The sequence below is a fragment of the Etheostoma cragini genome, chromosome 3, assembly GCF_013103735.1.
Source record: "Etheostoma cragini isolate CJK2018 chromosome 3, CSU_Ecrag_1.0, whole genome shotgun sequence".
NCBI lineage: Eukaryota > Metazoa > Chordata > Actinopteri > Perciformes > Percidae > Etheostoma > Etheostoma cragini.
This window is the reverse complement of record NC_048409.1, coordinates 7,282,053-7,300,840: the sequence shown is the minus strand read 5'-3', so window position 1 is coordinate 7,300,840 and position 18,788 is coordinate 7,282,053. Positions and strand designations below refer to the sequence as shown.

The following is an 18,788-nucleotide window of genomic DNA, read 5'->3' as shown; positions in this document are numbered from 1 at the left end:
AGGTTTAGGGGGCAATCGCTTTTTCACACAGGGCCATGATGGTTTGGATTTTTTTTTACCTTTAATAATAAACACCTTCATTTAAAATTTGCATTTTGTGTTTACTTGTGTTGTCCTTGACTATTGTTAAAATTGGTTTGATGTTCCAAAACACTTAAGTGCGACAAACATGCAAAGGAACAGGAAATGAGGAAGGGGGCAAACACTTTTTCACACCACTGTAGTTCTTATCTTTTATATTATACTTGTTGTACTAGTCCTAATTATTAATTATTGTTTATTTAATCTTCCTGTCCTCCTTAGCTGCTAGCAACTGCATCAAAGTGGGTTTAGGGGACGTGTGCGTTCACCTAAGGCTTGTATCATGTGTTCATAAAAATAGTTTATAAAAAAGCAGCGCAGTGACTACACAGACATTTCATACACAAGACATTGTTACTCCGATGACCTACTGATGCACATTCAGCCTGTGCTGAACCGATTCATTAGGAGTCAGTCGTCACTGAGTAGAGCATCCAGTGTGCAGTATAGTTCAGACACTTCAGTAATGAACCAGAGAATGATACAGTAACAATGTTTTTATATCATATTTGTCAGTCCATTTTTCTCTCTCTATCTCAGTCTATTAATGTTGTTGAAATCAATGTAGGAGCATTGGATTATTATTGTTTTTAAACAGGCTATTTATAAGGGCTGCACATTTAATCAAATTTTAATCACAGTCACGATTTTGGCATCCCACCATCAAATTTGCGTGATTGAACGATATTTAAAATGAGTCATTACTTTGATTCCGTATTTCATAGAACGCTCCGGCCAATCTACCGCTCCTTAAACCACTGTCTGATCATGTGCCAGTTGTTCCCTGCACTGCGCAGCTTAGTTTCTAGATGTAGACAGTCACAGAATAACTTGAGGAAAATTCCACAACAGATAACAGTCGTTCATTTGCTCACACTCTGTTTCCTGCAACATGGCGAGACACAGCGACCGCCGGCGTTTAACCCAACTGGTTTCCCCACCAACTGGTTTCCCCACCAACTGGTTTCCCCACCAACTGGTTTCCCCACCAACTGGTTTCCACACCAACTGGTTTGCCTATGTTTTGTCACCTAACAACAACTGCTGTGGCCTGCCGCTGAGACCAGATTTGTCACACAATTACAAAAATATTTCTGGCTATTTTAAAATCGTTTCTGAAATCTACTGCAGCAAAAAAAATTGTTTAAGTAAGCACCACATCACAGCCACCCACAAAAAATAAAAGATAATATATTCATTCAAGTTTGGATCGAGCTGGTTTCTATCTTGTGGCAAAAACACATAGAGCTATGAATGTGGTGTTTCTCATGTTGTAATAGGCTATATTTCGTCCACAAGGGGCGTACTCGGTTAAATCCAGAGAGTAATCACATCACTGGATAAATAAACTTATTAAAGAATAACAAAATAGCTACTTTGCTGTGTCGGAGTTTGATTTCAGCACTTCACATCAGTTTGGATGGAATGATTTGATTAAAGACACCTTCGAATGCTTGGTTAATTCAGAGCCAAACTAAAGTAGGTTAACACTGCATAACAAGCCTTTGTTTTGCAATTTCAGAAGTATACCTAGGCTACTATATCTCATACCATATTGGCTATGCTACATATAAGGAGAAACAATGACTGTAAATCATTAAGATGATTCATTTAAACTGCGTTGTGTATTACCACTTTTCTGTGACTTAGCTAGGTGGTAGCAATTGTGAATTGTGACAATATTTGACTACGAGTTATCGTTACTGTTAAGAAATACTATGTCTTAGTCACAATGTGGTTGGCTGTGCTAAAGTAGTAGTAGTTATCAATATGATCGTAGATGCGAGGAAAGAAACGTGAAAACTATCATCGGGTATTTTCTCATTTAAGCCCAGGTAACCAGTTATTTTAGATCAGCCAAAAATAAAATGTGTAGCACAATATGGATGTAAAAGCTTTTATATATAGCCTATGTGACAATAAAATTTGTTTTGGTTAAAATCAACAAATAATCGTGATAATTATTCATGATGTCAATATTGATCAAAATAATTGTGATTATAATTTTGCCCATAATCGTGCAGCCCTTCTACTTATTATAGATAATCATGTTTTTTGCCTGTATATTTCTAAATAGTGAAGTCAACCCTGCCTTTACAGATTATTCTGGACAGACTGTTTCATAATAGTGCCTAGGACATCTGACATGTGGCTTTAACTTACAACTGAACATTTAGCGCACTTTGTATATATATGTCCGCACCATCATCCAGCTTTAGTTCAGAATTCCATTCCAGAATTTTTGGATTCTTATTGAAGTGAATTAAAAATTAAAAGCAATTTAGAAATAAAAAAAATATACAGCTGCAAAGAAATCAAAACAAATACTAAAGTCTACATACTGAACAGGTGCTAGTAAAAGCACAACCCATACTTTACCTTGCAGGGGTGCATGAGAGCACAGAACTCAATACAAAGCATTTGAGTGGCGTCATACGAATGTTGCTTAGGCGGATGGTTCTGATTGAGGCCAGAACCTCTGCAGTCAGTCTGGGGTTCTGAAACTCATACAGAAGGACTAGTAGATCCATCAGCTCCTCAGGTGGCTGTGGCTTGCTGAGCTCTAGCATTAAATAAAATAAAAGACTCATTATCCACATGGCTTTCCTCCTCTCTTGGCTTATGCTACAGATTTTAACTGCTCCATACATGCTTGGTCTGAATGGACTGGAATGGTTGTACCTAAAAGGGTATTTAAAGGCCCTGAACACTCATACAGGGGTTTTCAGTTTATTTGGCTGATTAGACCTGTTCTCAGGACTGTGTGGGTGTGGTTAGACTAGTTGAGTCCTGAATCCTCTGTTAGTGCTGTTGCACATGTTCAATCCAATCCAATCCAGTTTATTTATATAGCACGTTTAAAAAACAACAACAAAAGGTTTACAAAGTGCTGAACAAGAAATAAAAAAATAACAGATATAAAACACAGAGAACACAACATAAGACCACACAGTTCTCATGACTGGTTAAAAGCCAGGGAACACAAGTGAGATTTAAGACAGGATTTAGAGAAGAACGCTCTATATTTAAGAATAGAGGGTCCGGGCCAATTTATCCTGTGGAGGTATCTCTTTCCACAGTTTAGGGGCTCCAGCTGTAAAAGCGCGGCCGCCTCTGGTTTTTAACCTGGTTTTTGGAGAGACCAGCCACAGTTGATCAGCAGACCTAAGCGATTGTGAGGGGGTGCAAACGTGTAAGAGGTCTGAGATGTAGAGAGGTGCCAACCCATTCAGGGATTTAAAAAACAACAATAAGATCTTAAAATGTATTCTAAAATGGAACGGGAGCCAGTGTAAAGAAGCCCGGACTGGTGTTATGTGTTCATGCTTGTGAGTTCCTGTTAAAAGACGAGCGGCCGAGTTTTGTACTAACTTTAAGCGTGAGAGAGAGGTTTTGCCAATGTTATGTGCATTACAGTAGTCTAAACAAGTTGAGATAAAAGCATGAATCACATGCTCAAAGTGCTTACTAGTTAGGGCCGAACAAATGACAGCTTTATCATTCTTATTGGTAGGAAGTATTTGTTGCCACCAAAGTTTAGGCCCATCTTCAACCGGAGCAGAGTCCAATCAGCCAGAAGAACTGAAAACACCTTTGTGGAGGTGCAGACGCTCTAAGAATCATAAATATCAATAGATGACAATAGATGTGTAATATATACTAAGGTAAGCTCAACTACTTCAAACATGAAAACAAAGCATACTGTAGAAAATAGGGCTGGGTATTGCCAATGATTTCTTGAATTGGTTCCAATCCACAAGGACCCAACTACATATACTAATCAATATCAATTAGAGACATTTATTTACTTTACTTTAAAATTGGTTACGTTACCAATTTTGTTTGGAAATAAAAGTGGTTCTCAGAAAACTTCTGCTGTAAATTGTACAAGCAAGAAGTAACAAGCAAATATTTGTATAATGCACCAGGGAAATGTTTATATCAAGAATGTTTTACTCATCAGGACTAACATGACATTCATTGAAACAGCATGTAATAAAAGATCGATTTTGGGATTTTATGAAATCAATATTAGATCACTCAAACAATAAAAACAAACCTGCTCCTGGGGGAATTGTTGAATTTTTGTAAATTATAGAAGAGTGTGGTCTAGACCTACACTTTCTGTAAAATGTCCTGTGATAACTTTTGTTATAATTTCACACTATAAATAAAATTCAATTGAAAGAAAGATTGATATTAATTGGATAATTTGAGATTATTTTAACCCAGCCCTAATAAGCAAGACGGATGAGAACATAAAGCTTACCTCTAACAAGGTATTTCCTAAGGACATGTGTAATCTGGGCCACAGTGGTGCTCTGAATGCTGCACCCAAGTTGCTGGAGAAGGACACGGTTACCATAATGCAACAGTCCACCCATAAAGATGGGGTAGAGCTCAAAAGGCTGGCCTTTACTGTGCTGCTGTGGCTGAGGGCCGTGGACTCCAAGGAGGCTTTTCTCCACCTGATCCAGGACATCCTCATTGTAGCTATCTTCAGTGCGGAACATCTCAGCTGCCATGGTTCTGGCAATGCTGCCTTTGTTCAGACTGCTAACCTTCTCAAAGAGCTTTGGAAAAAGCTTGATGAGGTTGAATACAGCAAATATTCGGAGGGGGATAAACTTCGAAAGAATGTTAACCAGGGCATTGACATCCTCACTTGCCTGACCAATGACCACAGACACCTGACTGGTCAGCTTCTCCAGAGCAGACTTGTTCTCTCCGAGAACCACGTAGAGAGCCGCTAGGTACTCCTGCATGGCTGGGACAGCAAATACATACCGCCTCTGATCACTCTCTCTGGGATCTTCCGGTAAATCCTGACTACTTTCTATACAGGGAGCCAAAAAGAAGTCTAGCACATCAGTCCGGAACATGGCTAGCTGATGTAGCTCCTCATCAGTCTTGGTCTTCCCTCCTATCCACTGCTCCAGTTCCTTTTCTGAGAATGACGTGCGTTTGTATGTCACACCGTCAAAAGCAAGTTTCCCAACTGTACGAACTACATACAACATCAGAGAACTCTTGTGTTCCTGTATAGGCACATTTGTCCCTGTCCCTGTGCCCAGCACCTCACCTCCAAAGTTGAGCCTGAGGAAGCTGGTGTATATGCCAGTCAGTGTGCGGATGGGTTCCTTGGCGTCGGTAAAACGGAGGAAGTGTAAGGTAGCACATGTGAGCCAGCAGTAGGATGGGAGAAAGCAGGCTGTCGCTAGCTGGCTTTGTCTCTGAAGGTTGAGGTAAAGCAGCTCTATGACAGACTGGGCCTCATGGTTAGTCTCTCCACTTTGTTGCAGGAGGCGGCTGGTGAAGTAGGCCCGCTGGCGCTCAGGGTCACTAAAGCCACAAATCTGTGCATAGCGACTCACATACTTCTGTGGGATACGGTCCACGGCAGACAGTCTGGTGGTAACCAAGATGCTGGCCTGAAAAAAAATACAGCAGTCTATTTAGAATTACTTTTCACACGCCTAGGCTTGTTACGCCTCTGTTACTTTAATTGAATTTGCTTGGGCAGAACACGGCATCTCTCATCTCAGCATGCAGGTGTACCGTGGGTTAATTGTTAGTTTAACCATAAGTGTGCAAAATACATTTTTACTGCCACTATTACATGAATTCAAATGTATTCAAAGCATAGGGTTAGAGTACCCAACTCGATACTTTTTGGGTACGATTTCAAATTAAATCAACTGTTGCTGCAATTTAATGGCAAGCTGAAACAGTTGCAGTGTGGTTACACTTACTCTGATACACACAACAGTGATGTTCTCTATGCCCTAGTGACAGGCTGACAGACTGCAGGTTGTAGGGACAGGTTTGGGAGCAGAGATGTAGGCAGGGAGGGGTTTTATTTTGTGTGGTGTGTAAAATGTTCGAAATAAATAAAATGGTCAGAGGGAATTGTATAAAAATGTTTACAATAATAGTTATTTTTGCAACTGAAATCAAGATTTTGTTATTAAGAGGTCCAAATGCGAATTGTACCCAACCCCAGTTGATAGCGTTGCATAGGTTCCTTGGTTTACCGGTTCTATAAGTATTTAATGAAAAACAAAGTTATATTCATCTCTCTTCTTTTTTTTTTGCTGATCCGAAAAGTTATCTGATCTGAGCGGTGATACAATGCAAACCATAAGTTTTGTGATTCGTTGCACCCCTATACCCACCACTCTGCTGAGAACACTTTTAGTTTTTAACAGAAATACTGGTCCTACTTAGTGCTTGGCAGTATATAGCAGACTGTTTAAGTGATATTTTCCATTTAATGATTTATCCCATTTAACATGTGGAATGAAACTATTTGTTTGTATCTCTCTTAAACACTCCAGGTAACCCCGCCCCCGCATTCCCACTGTTGTCTGCCTGGCTCCCCTTGTAACAGGGTCCAACAATAAAGAATCACCAATGCCCTGGAGCTGGTAAAATGTTATGCTGAATCTGAAACTGCAATCGGCCAGTTGCCCGATAGGGTAAGTGCTGGAGGAGTAAGCGAGCAAGCAAGCAAGCAGCGTGTGTTTGCTTTCCAGGTCTTCCCTGTGCTATTTCTGTCACCTGACAGACAGCGTGAAGAAATGCCTCATAATTTTAAAACAATACACGTGTTGAAATGAGATAAATACAACTAAATTGAGAATTATGACTCATGTTGTGCATAGCTTCTTTGGGTAACAGTTTAGTGTGTTGTTAAGGAGAGACAGTGAGAGACGGAGGATGATGCACACAGAGCAGACGGCTGTTTGCTATCGGAGAATAGGAGGAATTTACAGTAAAGTAGTCAGGCTGTAAATGTACAGAGTAGGTTTCACTGTGGCAGGAGAGAGAAACCGGTTATTGTATTCAGTCAGTTATTGTTATAGAAAACAAACAAAGGAGCATTCTGATAGATAAGCTTATTTTTATTTGATATAGACTATTTAATTAATTTGAACACATTTTAAAAATGTACTGTAGTTCTTAAATTACATAGCATCAAGGCATTGCAATGTGGAGCTTGATGATTCTGCATTGAGTTCAGACTCTACTACATCCTGGAAGTATCATTTTTTAGGAGCAGATACAATAAAAAGGTGAATTCTTATTGGGGTGGCACTGTTATTGAAAAAACATCCAAACCGTTTGGTTTGTCTCTGAGCTTGTATGCGTTGCACAGTTAGATGCATGCACAATCTAGCCTTGTGCCCGTGTGTGACCGTAGACAGTGGGTTTCGTTTTCACGCGAAAGAAGAGGTGTAGACAAGTTACAAACAAAACGTACAGCAAAAACATTTCAGACCGTCCTGCCAACGCTGTAACTTTTTTTTTCCACTCGTCGCTTAAATGTGCAACTGTTTCAATCCTGTCGGCTCTGCAGCGCGCGGGGCTGGTCTGTACCCTCTGGGACTAACATGCACACAAACACACGGAGGATGCAGAAAAAACGGAGATGAGACGTACAGGATGACCTAAATTGAGGAGAGCTATGCTCGTTATAATGCAACGATAAGTTAAAGTCCTTTATCAAACTGTATGAATGTGTGTCACAGGCCAGGATAGGAAATTGACTAAGTGACTGTTCATTTTTTTTTGTTAAGGGACTACCGGTGGAGTTTTGGGGTCTTCAGTCAAAAAAGACTTGACCCTCCCTTTGCCATTAATACATTTTTCTATGACCCTCCAAGATGATTGGGAAAAAAGGCATGACCCTCCCCAAAAATGTATTGGTGCCTTCTGTACTGTTTTGCGCTTGGCAAAGATTTACAGATAGACATTGTTTTTTTACAACTTTGACATACATGACTAACCCCTGCCTTCTTATCTTACACATCACACTCCACTTTTTTGGTGGCCATTTTGGTAGATTTACTCACTATGGAAACACAATAAGTATGGAAACTAAATGTACACTTTCTGCATTACTGTATTACTTCAAATACTAAGTTTCTCCTCTAGGTAACCAATATTCACATGAAATTAAACTCAGAGACCATTCAACAAAGCACACTGGGTAACAATTTAACACGTAAACTGGTTGCTATGGACTTGTCACTAAGGCTTCCTCAGTCATTGTATATTAAAGGTAAAGCTGCCAAAGCTGAACATGATCCAAAACTCCAATTCTCAGACGAGCGATAATTTGGGAGCTTGCATGCTACCACCACAAAGTCATTCAAGATAATTCTTGATATAAATTGATACTCTAAACAAAATTGAACTGAACTGAAAAATGGCCTCAAATACCTGTCTATGTCAGTTTAAATTAAAGGTCTGGAGCTGAGGAAAATGTAGGCTCCCTGTTATTTAGACAGGTCCAGTCCTGCAATGGATATTAGTGAAGGTTTCCAGGAGAGCAACATTACTCACATTCTAACTTTAAGAAAGGGAAACTGGTCCTCCACAGTTGGAAAGAATTTTCTAGCTTTCAGTCATCCATTTAAATTTTTAACATTTTCTTTTACTTTTTTCTGATTACCAAGTTAACAGTAACTTTGTGGGACATGGCGGCTTTTTGCAATTCAGGATAGCAAATAGATATATGCCAGGGGAAGACAGTTTCCAGGGAAATAGAAGAGTGATAGTGGACTGTACCTTACCTCGGGCAGAAGATATTTTCTCAGCAGGTTGACCACCACCACATCTGCATGCAGCGCCTCATTAGGATCACTGCAAAGCTCTGTGGCTCCAATTCGGAAGTCCAGTTTCATCTTCTCCATTCCATTGAAGACAAAGAGCACATCCTTGGCCTGGTTTCCCTCCCCACTCAGCAAGGGGTGTTTTCTCAGGTGGAGGTACTTCCTGCTCACCAGGTCCCTTAAGGAAGCCACTCTATGAGGGAGTGGATTCATCACTTTATTACTGACATACTGTACTTAAAGCAGTGTGATTCCCCAGTCATTGTAACTCCCCATGCCCATGTTCAGTTGATCAAATATATTGTTTTTATCATTACAAATTAAATTCATACGCATACATAGATATATCTATGGTACCGTCTATGTGTTCAGTGTTCAGCAAGCAAATAGGCTCATTGCCTGCAACGTTATTGTTCATATTTTGGAACATTGTTTCGTGAAGATAGTAGTAGTTGTACTAGTGAGTTAAATTGTGTTGAGATGCTAATTGCAAACTGCGTTATGTATCTGAATTGTTCATAAGCTCTGTGTGATATCAGTAACGTTAAGGTTAAAAAGGCTCACGGTAGTAAAACAGATTTTATATTGATCCAAAGACTATACATTCTAGTGGAAACACTGTATGTGTGTGCTAAGAGAGAATGAAAATGTTAGTATTTACCCTAAGACCTTATATAATAAACATGCCTGAGTGTTATTGATGCAAGTTATATTATATGTTCAAATGCAGTTACACACTTTCCTTTTAAAAAAAAAAGGAATGGTGGTATTTTCCATCTCTAATTGCTGGAACAAGAAAGTTTTAAAATGCTATGAGGGTAAAGAATGAAACACAAGCACTAAACGTCCTTGAAGTCAGTGTAATAGCTGAATGTTTCCTGCAACAACAAAGCACTCGCTATGTCTTGCTCTTCTCTTTACTTTTTTTCATCTGTGAAATAAAGCTGCCTTTAAGTGCGGCCAGAAACATCGAAATCTATAAACGATCTAACGGAAAACTGTAATTGTGAATTATAAAGTCTACTTGTGCTTTGTTGGGGGGTTTAATAAAAACAGGACGTCACACAAATGGGCTGCTTCATTGCCACTCCACCCTGTCGCACCACCAAGCAGAAAATTGTCGGATCATTTTTCTTGGTGTGAATGCCCACTTAGCTGGGTTAGATCAGCTTTCTCCAGTTAAAATTTTCCTTCACTGTTTTGGTGTAGATGTAATCGAGAGAGAACGTCTTCTGGACCCACAGCTCTCTGCTCTGAAGCCTTAAGAGTAAAGCCAGAGGCTACTGCGGTACATTTCTCTAGGCCATATCTTCCAGCCCTAGATTTTTGTATAATTTGATTGTGTTGATAAGCTTAGATGCTGAGGGAAATGACTTATATTACCTGATTTCAAATTCAAGATATCAGATATACAGTTGTGTTCAGAATAATATCAGTGTGTTTTAAAAAGTGAAAAATGCTCAAAATCCTTAGAATAGCTTTAAATTCCATAATACCAATGCATTGGGAACATTGCACATTCAATTCCCAATCAAAACAGGACCAAAATTGATCAAGTGTTTGTTCTACCTTTACAGAAAGTGAAGAAAACAAAATATTAGATTGTTCAAAAAAATAGCAGTATTGGCATTTTTCTTTACAAACTCTAACATTTACTGTAAAAACTGAAATATGTCTCAAAGGTTTGCTTTACTTTGAATCACTGCACTAATATTTAGTTGGATAACCATATTTCTGAGAAATGCTTCACATCTGTGTTGCATCGAGTCAACCAACTTCTGGCACCTGTGAACAGGTATTCCAGCCCAGGACGATTTGACTACATCCCACAATTTCTCTGCATTACTGAGTTTTGCCTTAGAAGCAGCATTTTTTATGTCACCCCATAAATGTTCTGTGGAATTGAGGTCCGGGGATTGGGCTGGCCAATCCATAACATCAATCTTGTTCATCTGGAATCAAGACTTTTGCTCACGTGTGTTTTGGGTCATTGTCTTGTTGAAAGAACCATTTCAAAGGCCTTTTGATGTATTGTAACAGATCCATGATCCCTGGTATGCGATAAATGGGCCAAACACCACAGTATGAGAAACATCCCCATAACGGGATTTTGCACCAACACGCTTTACTGTCTTCACAGTATACTGTGGCTTAAATTTAGTGCACAAACTGTCTGTGGCCCCTAGACCCAAAAAGAACAATTTTGCTCTCATCAGTTCACAGAATGTTGTCACAGTTCTTCTTTGGCCAGTCAATGTGTCTTTGGCAAATTTCAACCTATTCAGTACATGTCTTTTTTTTTCCAGCAATGGGACATTGCGGGGGCTTCTAGCTGATAGCTTTGCTTCACATAGCCTTCTTCTAATTGTAACAGTAGTCACAGGTAACTTTAAGTCTTCAATGATTTTCCTGGAGCCAAACATTGGTTGAGCCTTGTCATTTTGGCTATTCTTTGATCCATTGGAATGGTAGATGACCAATTTTTCCCACATCGTTCAGGCTTTGGATGCCATTTCAAGGCATTTGAAATGTTTGGCTGAGCAGCACTTCTTTATATATGTTCCCTCTCCAATAAACTTTTTAATCAAAGTCTGCCGTTCCACAGAGCAATGTCTGCAATAATTCATTTTGCTGAGTATTTCAGTATGAAATGCACCATATCCAACATTTGCTTCCTTCCTTCCTTAAATATGGGCCATCATTGACACCTGTTTCTTCACAAAATCATTCACCTCACTAATTGAACACAACACTGCTATTATTTTGAACATGATTCAATTACACAAAATGAGCAGCATGCATGTTATGACTGTTGGGTCTGAAAAATGATTTTCGAGGTTAGTGATGTTATCAGTGAGTGCCATTATTTTGAACACAAGTGTATGTGACATAAGACAAAGGTAAAAAATGCCACTGATTAACACAAGTTTGTCTTACTTTGACAGTTGGCCAAGGTCCTCACAAGAAAAAGGAACCAGCAGCTTGAAGTGGGACAGGGTGGTCCCTGTGCACCAATCAAGCACCAGCTTTCGGACCACTGTACTTTTGCCTGTTCCCACGGCCCCGTACAGCAGCACATTGAGCCCCCGGCCTTCCCTCCAGGCATCACTGGGATCAAACAGCTGTTCCACAGTCAGAGAGGGGCAGGAGGGAGTCTGGCTAGTCCTGGAGTGAAGCAGTCCTGCCTTCTCTTCAACTTTTCTTTCCAGTATCAGTGGATCCACATGCATGGTCTCAGGGCTAAAGTACCTGCCAAACTGTTTTTCCTCCCGAGGAAGGTGGCTGAACCACAGGAAGAGCTTCCTCTTGTGGATCTCTATGGATTCTGCTGTATTAGAGAAAAAAATGGCGTATTTACTAATGGTGGTCTCTGTTCTACATCACAAGGAACTGCCATTCCTTGAGCCTTTTTCTTTAAACTAAGTGTACTATCTGGTGGCCTCAGAAAATGAATAATATGGTTAACAAAGCTTCATGAGCAAGACAAGCAGAAAAGTTACTAAATCAGTCAGGAAACAGATTATATAGCCTATTTTTTCTCATGCAAAAAAGTATTTGTTTTAATAATATTGTTTTTAACTGTTTCCACAATTACTAACCCTGTCTGCTACTAACCCTACCCCTTACCAGTGTCAACGATGGTTGTTCCTATCAGTCACACAGGAATATAGGGTCCTTTACAAACCTTACCACCCTTCTTTTCTTAAATTGATATAATCCAAAGCAGGGTTTAAATGGGTTTGTTTTGTAAGAAGTAATAGTGCTAATACTTACTTAATATCTCATTGATAATCAATAGTCACTCAATTCAACTAATCCATAACTGACTTGTTGCATGACTATTAACCATAGACCGTTAATATTGATATTAACGGTATATGCTATTAACACACTTAGTAAGAACGTTTTGGTTTTCTTCTTCATTTAACCCTTGTGTTGTCTTCCTGTCAACCATGATACATTTTTGTCACTTTTTTAATGTTGTGGGTGCTTTTTTTGATATTTTTATGATCACAATGCTCCTTGGGTTCCCGAGTAATGGTGGTGAATCCCATTAGACATTTGTGAGAAATGTTGTTTTACCTTGGTAATTACATGTTAATACCTATATATTACCTCTATTTTCATACTGTTACCTCTCTATTATCATGTTATTACTGTGGTGGAAATTAAAGTGCTACCTATTTCTTTTATAAATATGCTATGGCCATGTTTACCAATATCCTGCAGCCTTCCACTGATTGCTAAAACTCAAGGGAATGAAATCGTAATGAAATTTAAACTGCTAAAATAAATATTTTATAATTTTCACAAGGAAGAAAACTTTTTACAGTACAAGCAGTCTTTCATCATCAAGTCATCAAGCTTTAAACCGAGTTGTGCACCTGGTCCTGAGGTAACGGAGCAGAAGGTCCTGCAGTGGAAGCCAGTGGCTGGGTAAAGTGAAACCTCCACCCTCCTCCACCTCCATGCTCCGCGCAGCTGACTCAGCTGCCTGAAAAACACAACACATTGCACACGTTGGTTCGATAGGCATTGTAAACAATCTTTATAGAATACATGCAATCCCACAGTCAACACCCCCTTTTCCTCATAAAGTGGATTATTCAAACTGATCCTTGAGCAGCCTCATATAGTAGCTGAGTTTATGGGCATAGGACAGGTTATTGTACGGGTATTGTAAGCCTTAGGCATTTAGATGAAAGAGGCACCATTCTCCCTATTACAAGTCAGTGTAACTATTTTATATTTTAACGTACACTAGTTAGTAGTAGTTACGTGAATAAACATTTATAAGGAGGGTGAAGATTTTAATTAAAATATTTTTAAATTGGAAAAAAACTTAGAGTATTCATGCGTAGCTATACAATGCGTCAGACTGTCTAGCTTCATGCAAACAAGAGATTTGTTTAACATTTGAAACACAAATTCAATTCAATTTTATTTATAGTATCAATTCCTAACAAGAGTTATCTCAAGACACTTTACAGATAGAGTAGGTCTAGACCACACTCCAGAATTTACAAGGACCCAACAGTTCTAGTAGTTTCCTCCAGAGCAAGCAACAGTGCAACAGTGGCGAGGAAAAACTTCCTTTTAGGCAGAAACCTTGGACAGACCCAGGCTCTTGGTAGGCGGTGTCTGACGGGCCAAATCCTAAGGCAATCATTGAACTTCAGACAGTTTGCACTTGAATGACATTTGAGCCTCAGCATCAATAACAATATGCACCAACCTGTGCAGTGAGCTCATCCTTCTGTTCATCTGTGTTTTGATGTCATTGAGCGTTCTGTGAAAAACATTAAGCATACAAAGTGAGACGTGTGCAAAAAGGAACATATAAGGTACCCTATGCAGTTATTGAACACCAGCAGTTACAGTAGTGGTTGCCAAAAGAAGCTTTGTGAACCATTATCTTTATTTTATGAGCTCACTAAATGGGGCTCTCTGTTCAAAGAAAAAGGTTAAAGGAATGGCAATTCACTGTGTTTTCAACCGTTGTTGAAGAGAGAGCCCCATCTTGTGGAAAAATAGAAAATGGTTCACAAAATCATTTTTGCCATCAATACGAGCACCCCTATGTATTGATGAGCTGGTGTTAGGTAAACACATGACACGGAAACCAGAGGCCTGTACTACAAATCAAGATCAACATGCCCTGGATTTCTTCTAGTTACTTAGCTTCGCCAACCCTAACAACCACAGTCCCGCAAGTTCTGTCACAACGGTGGTTAACAATTGGTTCACCGAAGGTTTACCAATCCAGCGGCGCGCGCGTTCACATAAAAGAGGCAGTGTTTGCACAGCACAACCAATCGCAATCATCTACCAGAGCCTCCTATTTCACATAAGAAGAACAAACTATAATTCTACATTAACATGAAGAACACAGTCACGGTTTACAGGCATTACAGTTGCTGCTTCCTAAAACAGGATGGAATGCTGGCCAAAAATACAGACTTTATAATGTAATAATTAATGTAAATGTGTAAATCACAACGCTTATCAATATCAATATCAACCCATGAGTCAGGCACAAGATCTGACCATAATCCTTCATCTTATTCCCGGGAATTAAACCCTAGTACGTAGACTATTTTGGCAAGTGGAAAGCCTGGTCAGGTTGCTTTTAGGAGTCCCTGTTTCATCCTCAGAGGAAGAGAAAAGTTTTAGTGTCCTCTGCAGGCTCAATACTTGGCTCCATTCCACAATTAATTCAAAACAAACTTAACCATGTTGCCGTTTGTCAAGTCCATCAGAATAAACTTGATTTACTGGACAAGAAGTCAATTTGCAAGCAATTTTTGGCTGCAAAACAAGACAAAACAAGTAAACGTTGATTATAGCGCCCCCTAACGGCCAATATTTGCCCAATTTGGTACAGAGCATCTTTTAAGTTCACAGGTGTGCCTTGTAGGGGTTAATTAATAGAAGGGTGGCTACTTTGAAGAAACTAGAATATAAGACATGTTTTTAGTTATGTCACAGTTTTTTGTTAAGTACATAATATATATGTACGGAATTACATATTTACGCATTAATTTATCATTTTGATGCCTTCAGTGAGAACCTACAATGTAAATAGTCACGAAAATAAAGGAAACACATTGAATGAGAAGGTGTGTCAAAACCTTTGGTCTGTACTGTATGTTGAAATTCTTGATGCTGTTATTGCCTTTTACCTTAACCTTTGCATCTGTGTCTGTTCATTGAGGGATAAGATACAACTTTATTAAGAAAATTTGAATTCTAATTTTGATCAATATGTAATTTATTAATCTACAAAACTCAAATAATTGATTTGATATTTATCAGTTAATTACTGCCATTCAAAATCTTTACAAATGTATCTTTTTAGTAGAATAAAGTAGGGCTTAGCGATAGAGAAAATCAAATATCACACATTTTCTTTCCACATACCTCAATATTAATGTAGCAACGATATTGTACAGTTTACACAAGATGTTTTTTTCATTACTCTTTTTAATCAATTTTACAATGGGTGTGTAAACTTATTCTAGCCACTGAAAATAAACTACTTCTGCACAGATTTTCTTTAAGGCTTTATTACGTGGTATCGGATCGGTGCATAAACTCCAGTACTTCCCGATACCAGAGTTTTAGGCAGTAATGGAGGCAATACCAATATCGGAAAATCTCTAATTATGATATCCAAAATCAAAGACAATATCTAGTCTAGTCATATCACAAGATCGATATAATATATATATTGCCCACCTCTAGAATAAAAGTATGTTGGTTAAGGTTTTGCGGTGTTGTTAATTTATGACATATTTCTGTTTAAACCATTAACGGATCTGTTAGGTTTCCGACATGTGACCCCCGTAATGTTAAACTCATTCCTATGCCCCTGCTCAGCAGCAATCTTGCATTGCCCTTTGGGAAGTTATTGGCAAGCTATTTTCCTTTTTAAGTGAGTGGGGAAGCATACAGGAAGGGATGTAATATGTGTAGGCTAAACAGCTGTCAGTTTACAATGACTGCGTATAGTACATTCAAATATTCTTTTTGTAGTCAGTACAAATTGTGTGTTCTTTTATTTCAGATGAATCCGTTCCACAAGCAAGAAAGCATTCCAGGATGGATCGTGTGTCTGGAATACCTGTCCATACGTTAACATGTATGCATGCATTTAAGAAACCATAGTCATATTTCCTACCATGGAACTACTGATATTCAACCAAGAGCATTTCATGTGACTGTTGTTGATGTGTGTGTGTGTGTGTGTGTCTTCCTTTCAGGGCAGTAGACGTCATTGCCTGCACCACCTGCATGTAAGTAGCAAGTGATTGTCTAAACGTAACAGCATAGGTTCATTTTTTGAAAAGGCATGTGCAAGAAACCTACCATTAATGAACTAACCAATATTCATGTCTCCTGTCTTTTTAGTTAGTCAACACCACACAGGAAACCAGCCGGTCGCCCAGAGCTGGATGGGTCTATTTTAAGCAAGCTCGGCCTGGAGGAACAAAATGGGAATTCAAAGGCCATAGTCCTGCCCTAACATTAACACTAGATAATTGCAAAACTTCAAATATTATAAACTCTCTTATAAAATTAGAATGTACCAGCTCTCCAGTTTGTTCTACTTGTATAATTTGTGTTTCTATGTTTTACAACAACTTCTCCTGACAAGCCTTGGAGGTTCAACTGGATGTACTGCCATCTGTCGCATGCTACAGCGAGTGGCAACCAATGATGTTGTAAAACAGTATAGCCTGTGGGGCAAACACGTAAAGAAGGTCTTCCAGAACCTGACAATCTGCAGGGTTATAACAGGCAGGTGTTATTTTATAACACCGGACTGTTATTTTGCTTCATTTTGAATCTAGCGGGCTCCCAGAAAAAATTCTCCATGCTGGGCAAGCACTGAAGTTTGCCTCATATAAAAGTTAAATTGAAATTCTTTTATGTGATGTTAATGATAATAATAATATTCATAATAATCAAACTATCAATATTTGTGATCAGAAAAAAACAAGCAATTTGTCTTGCTTTGTCATCGTGTTAATTATCAGTATGACCTATCAAACTTTTGTTTCTTTCTTTTTAGGCCAGCTGAGGACTGAGCTTTCAAAACCATGGAGCTCTATTTCTTTGCACAAAGCAACATGGCCTACAACATGAGCTGTTGGCCATCTTCTACCCTGCTGCCATCCTCCTGCCTCCTCCCCTCGCAGGCAATTCAGATCCTTGCACACAAAAACCACCAGCCGGGAAAATAGCTTCTTTCCCACTGCCATGCCTCTCCTGAACTGCTGACAAATGGGGTCATCCCCACTTTGGCCATTCACCTACATTACATACTTCATCATTACAATATGCCTCTTGCCCCCTACAGTTGCCCTATTATATGTCTTTATTGCCAATAAAACTGATTCTGATTCTTTTATTATTATTATATAATTTTATATGTATATATATTTTTGTACTGTATTTTGTTAATGTAGTTAAATAATATTAAAGTTTTAAATCTCATCAAGTTTGCCTGTTCATTAATTCCTGCTAATATATAATATGTTCATTCCTGCCTATGCACAGACATTTTAAAGTAATAACAAAATTGGTACTATAGTTGCCAAAGTTTTTTTTAAAGCTAACGTTACACGAGCAGAACCCCGGAAGAGCCGTGCAACCTCTCTTTAATAACGTTTTCGGAAAGAAAAAACAACTTTACCCGGTTCAAAATCACACCTCCAACAACTTCGGAGTTACAGGTGTAAAGTTTAATTAATAATAATAATAATATTAATAATAACAACATTTAATAATAAGGAACTAACATATTGCCACAATAAGCTCATATATGAACTTGATTAGAATGATACAATCCGACCACAATTTTCCTTTAAAAACAGGAAACGCGAGTGAATGTAACTTAGCTAGCTTACGTTACTGCAGTTGGCTAGCTCATAGTTACAGCCTGAGAGTTAACATAGCGTCACATAGCTCACGGGTTGAACTTATTACTTTTATAATACACGGATTGAACCGGCTATCAGTTTACATTCTTGCACACTAAAAGTGAAATACCATGTCACGGAAAATAAATCAAATTACATACCAATGTCTCATCGTCCTGCGCCCTTGTCTCCCATCGGTCTCTGTGTCAGGACGTTTAAGTTCATTTCCCACAATATCCGAAAACGTTTTGCAGCGATACTCTGAAGGTGACTCCCTGGCGTACGAGACACAACTGCTGCAGGACTCGCAGCGAAGCCCTGACACTGTTCACGCATGCGCATAAATACGTAGCTGAAAACCTGGCTTTCCCTGCACTATTGGTACCACGCATGCGTCGGAACACTTGACGGCCAAGCGTCACTACGACAGCTTTTTTTTTTTTCATTTTATTAACAAAGCACAATTATATCGCCAGTATGTACATATACGAAAAGTCAATACTAGAGGTGCATATACAGAATATATATATATATATATATATTTAAAAAAATATATTTATTAGCATTTTTTGTAGGCCAGACGTTTTTGTAGTTCACAAGTGCTTTTTTTTTTAATAAAGATATTTAAATTAAGACTTGTCACTGATCCAAAACTGTGTACTGA

The 18,788-nt window shown here is 38.8% G+C and overlaps 1 protein-coding gene across 1 annotated transcript in view; it reads right to left on the bottom strand.

Annotated features, from left to right (window-relative positions):
* Positions 1 to 18,455, bottom strand: part of nlrx1 (NLR family member X1) — a 25,578-nt gene extending 7,123 nt beyond the window's left edge. The window contains exons 1-7 of the mRNA XM_034867690.1: positions 18,286 to 18,455; positions 13,936 to 13,989; positions 13,085 to 13,194; positions 11,637 to 12,027; positions 8,661 to 8,892; positions 4,352 to 5,513; positions 2,461 to 2,644 (exon numbers count right to left, since the gene is read on the bottom strand). Of these exons, the coding sequence (XP_034723581.1) occupies positions 2,461 to 2,644; positions 4,352 to 5,513; positions 8,661 to 8,892; positions 11,637 to 12,027; positions 13,085 to 13,194; positions 13,936 to 13,964 (2,108 nt within the window). The 5' untranslated portion in view covers positions 13,965 to 13,989; positions 18,286 to 18,455. The remainder of the gene's footprint in view (positions 1 to 2,460; positions 2,645 to 4,351; positions 5,514 to 8,660; positions 8,893 to 11,636; positions 12,028 to 13,084; positions 13,195 to 13,935; positions 13,990 to 18,285) is intronic.
* Between the last annotated feature and the right edge of the window lie 333 nt (positions 18,456 to 18,788).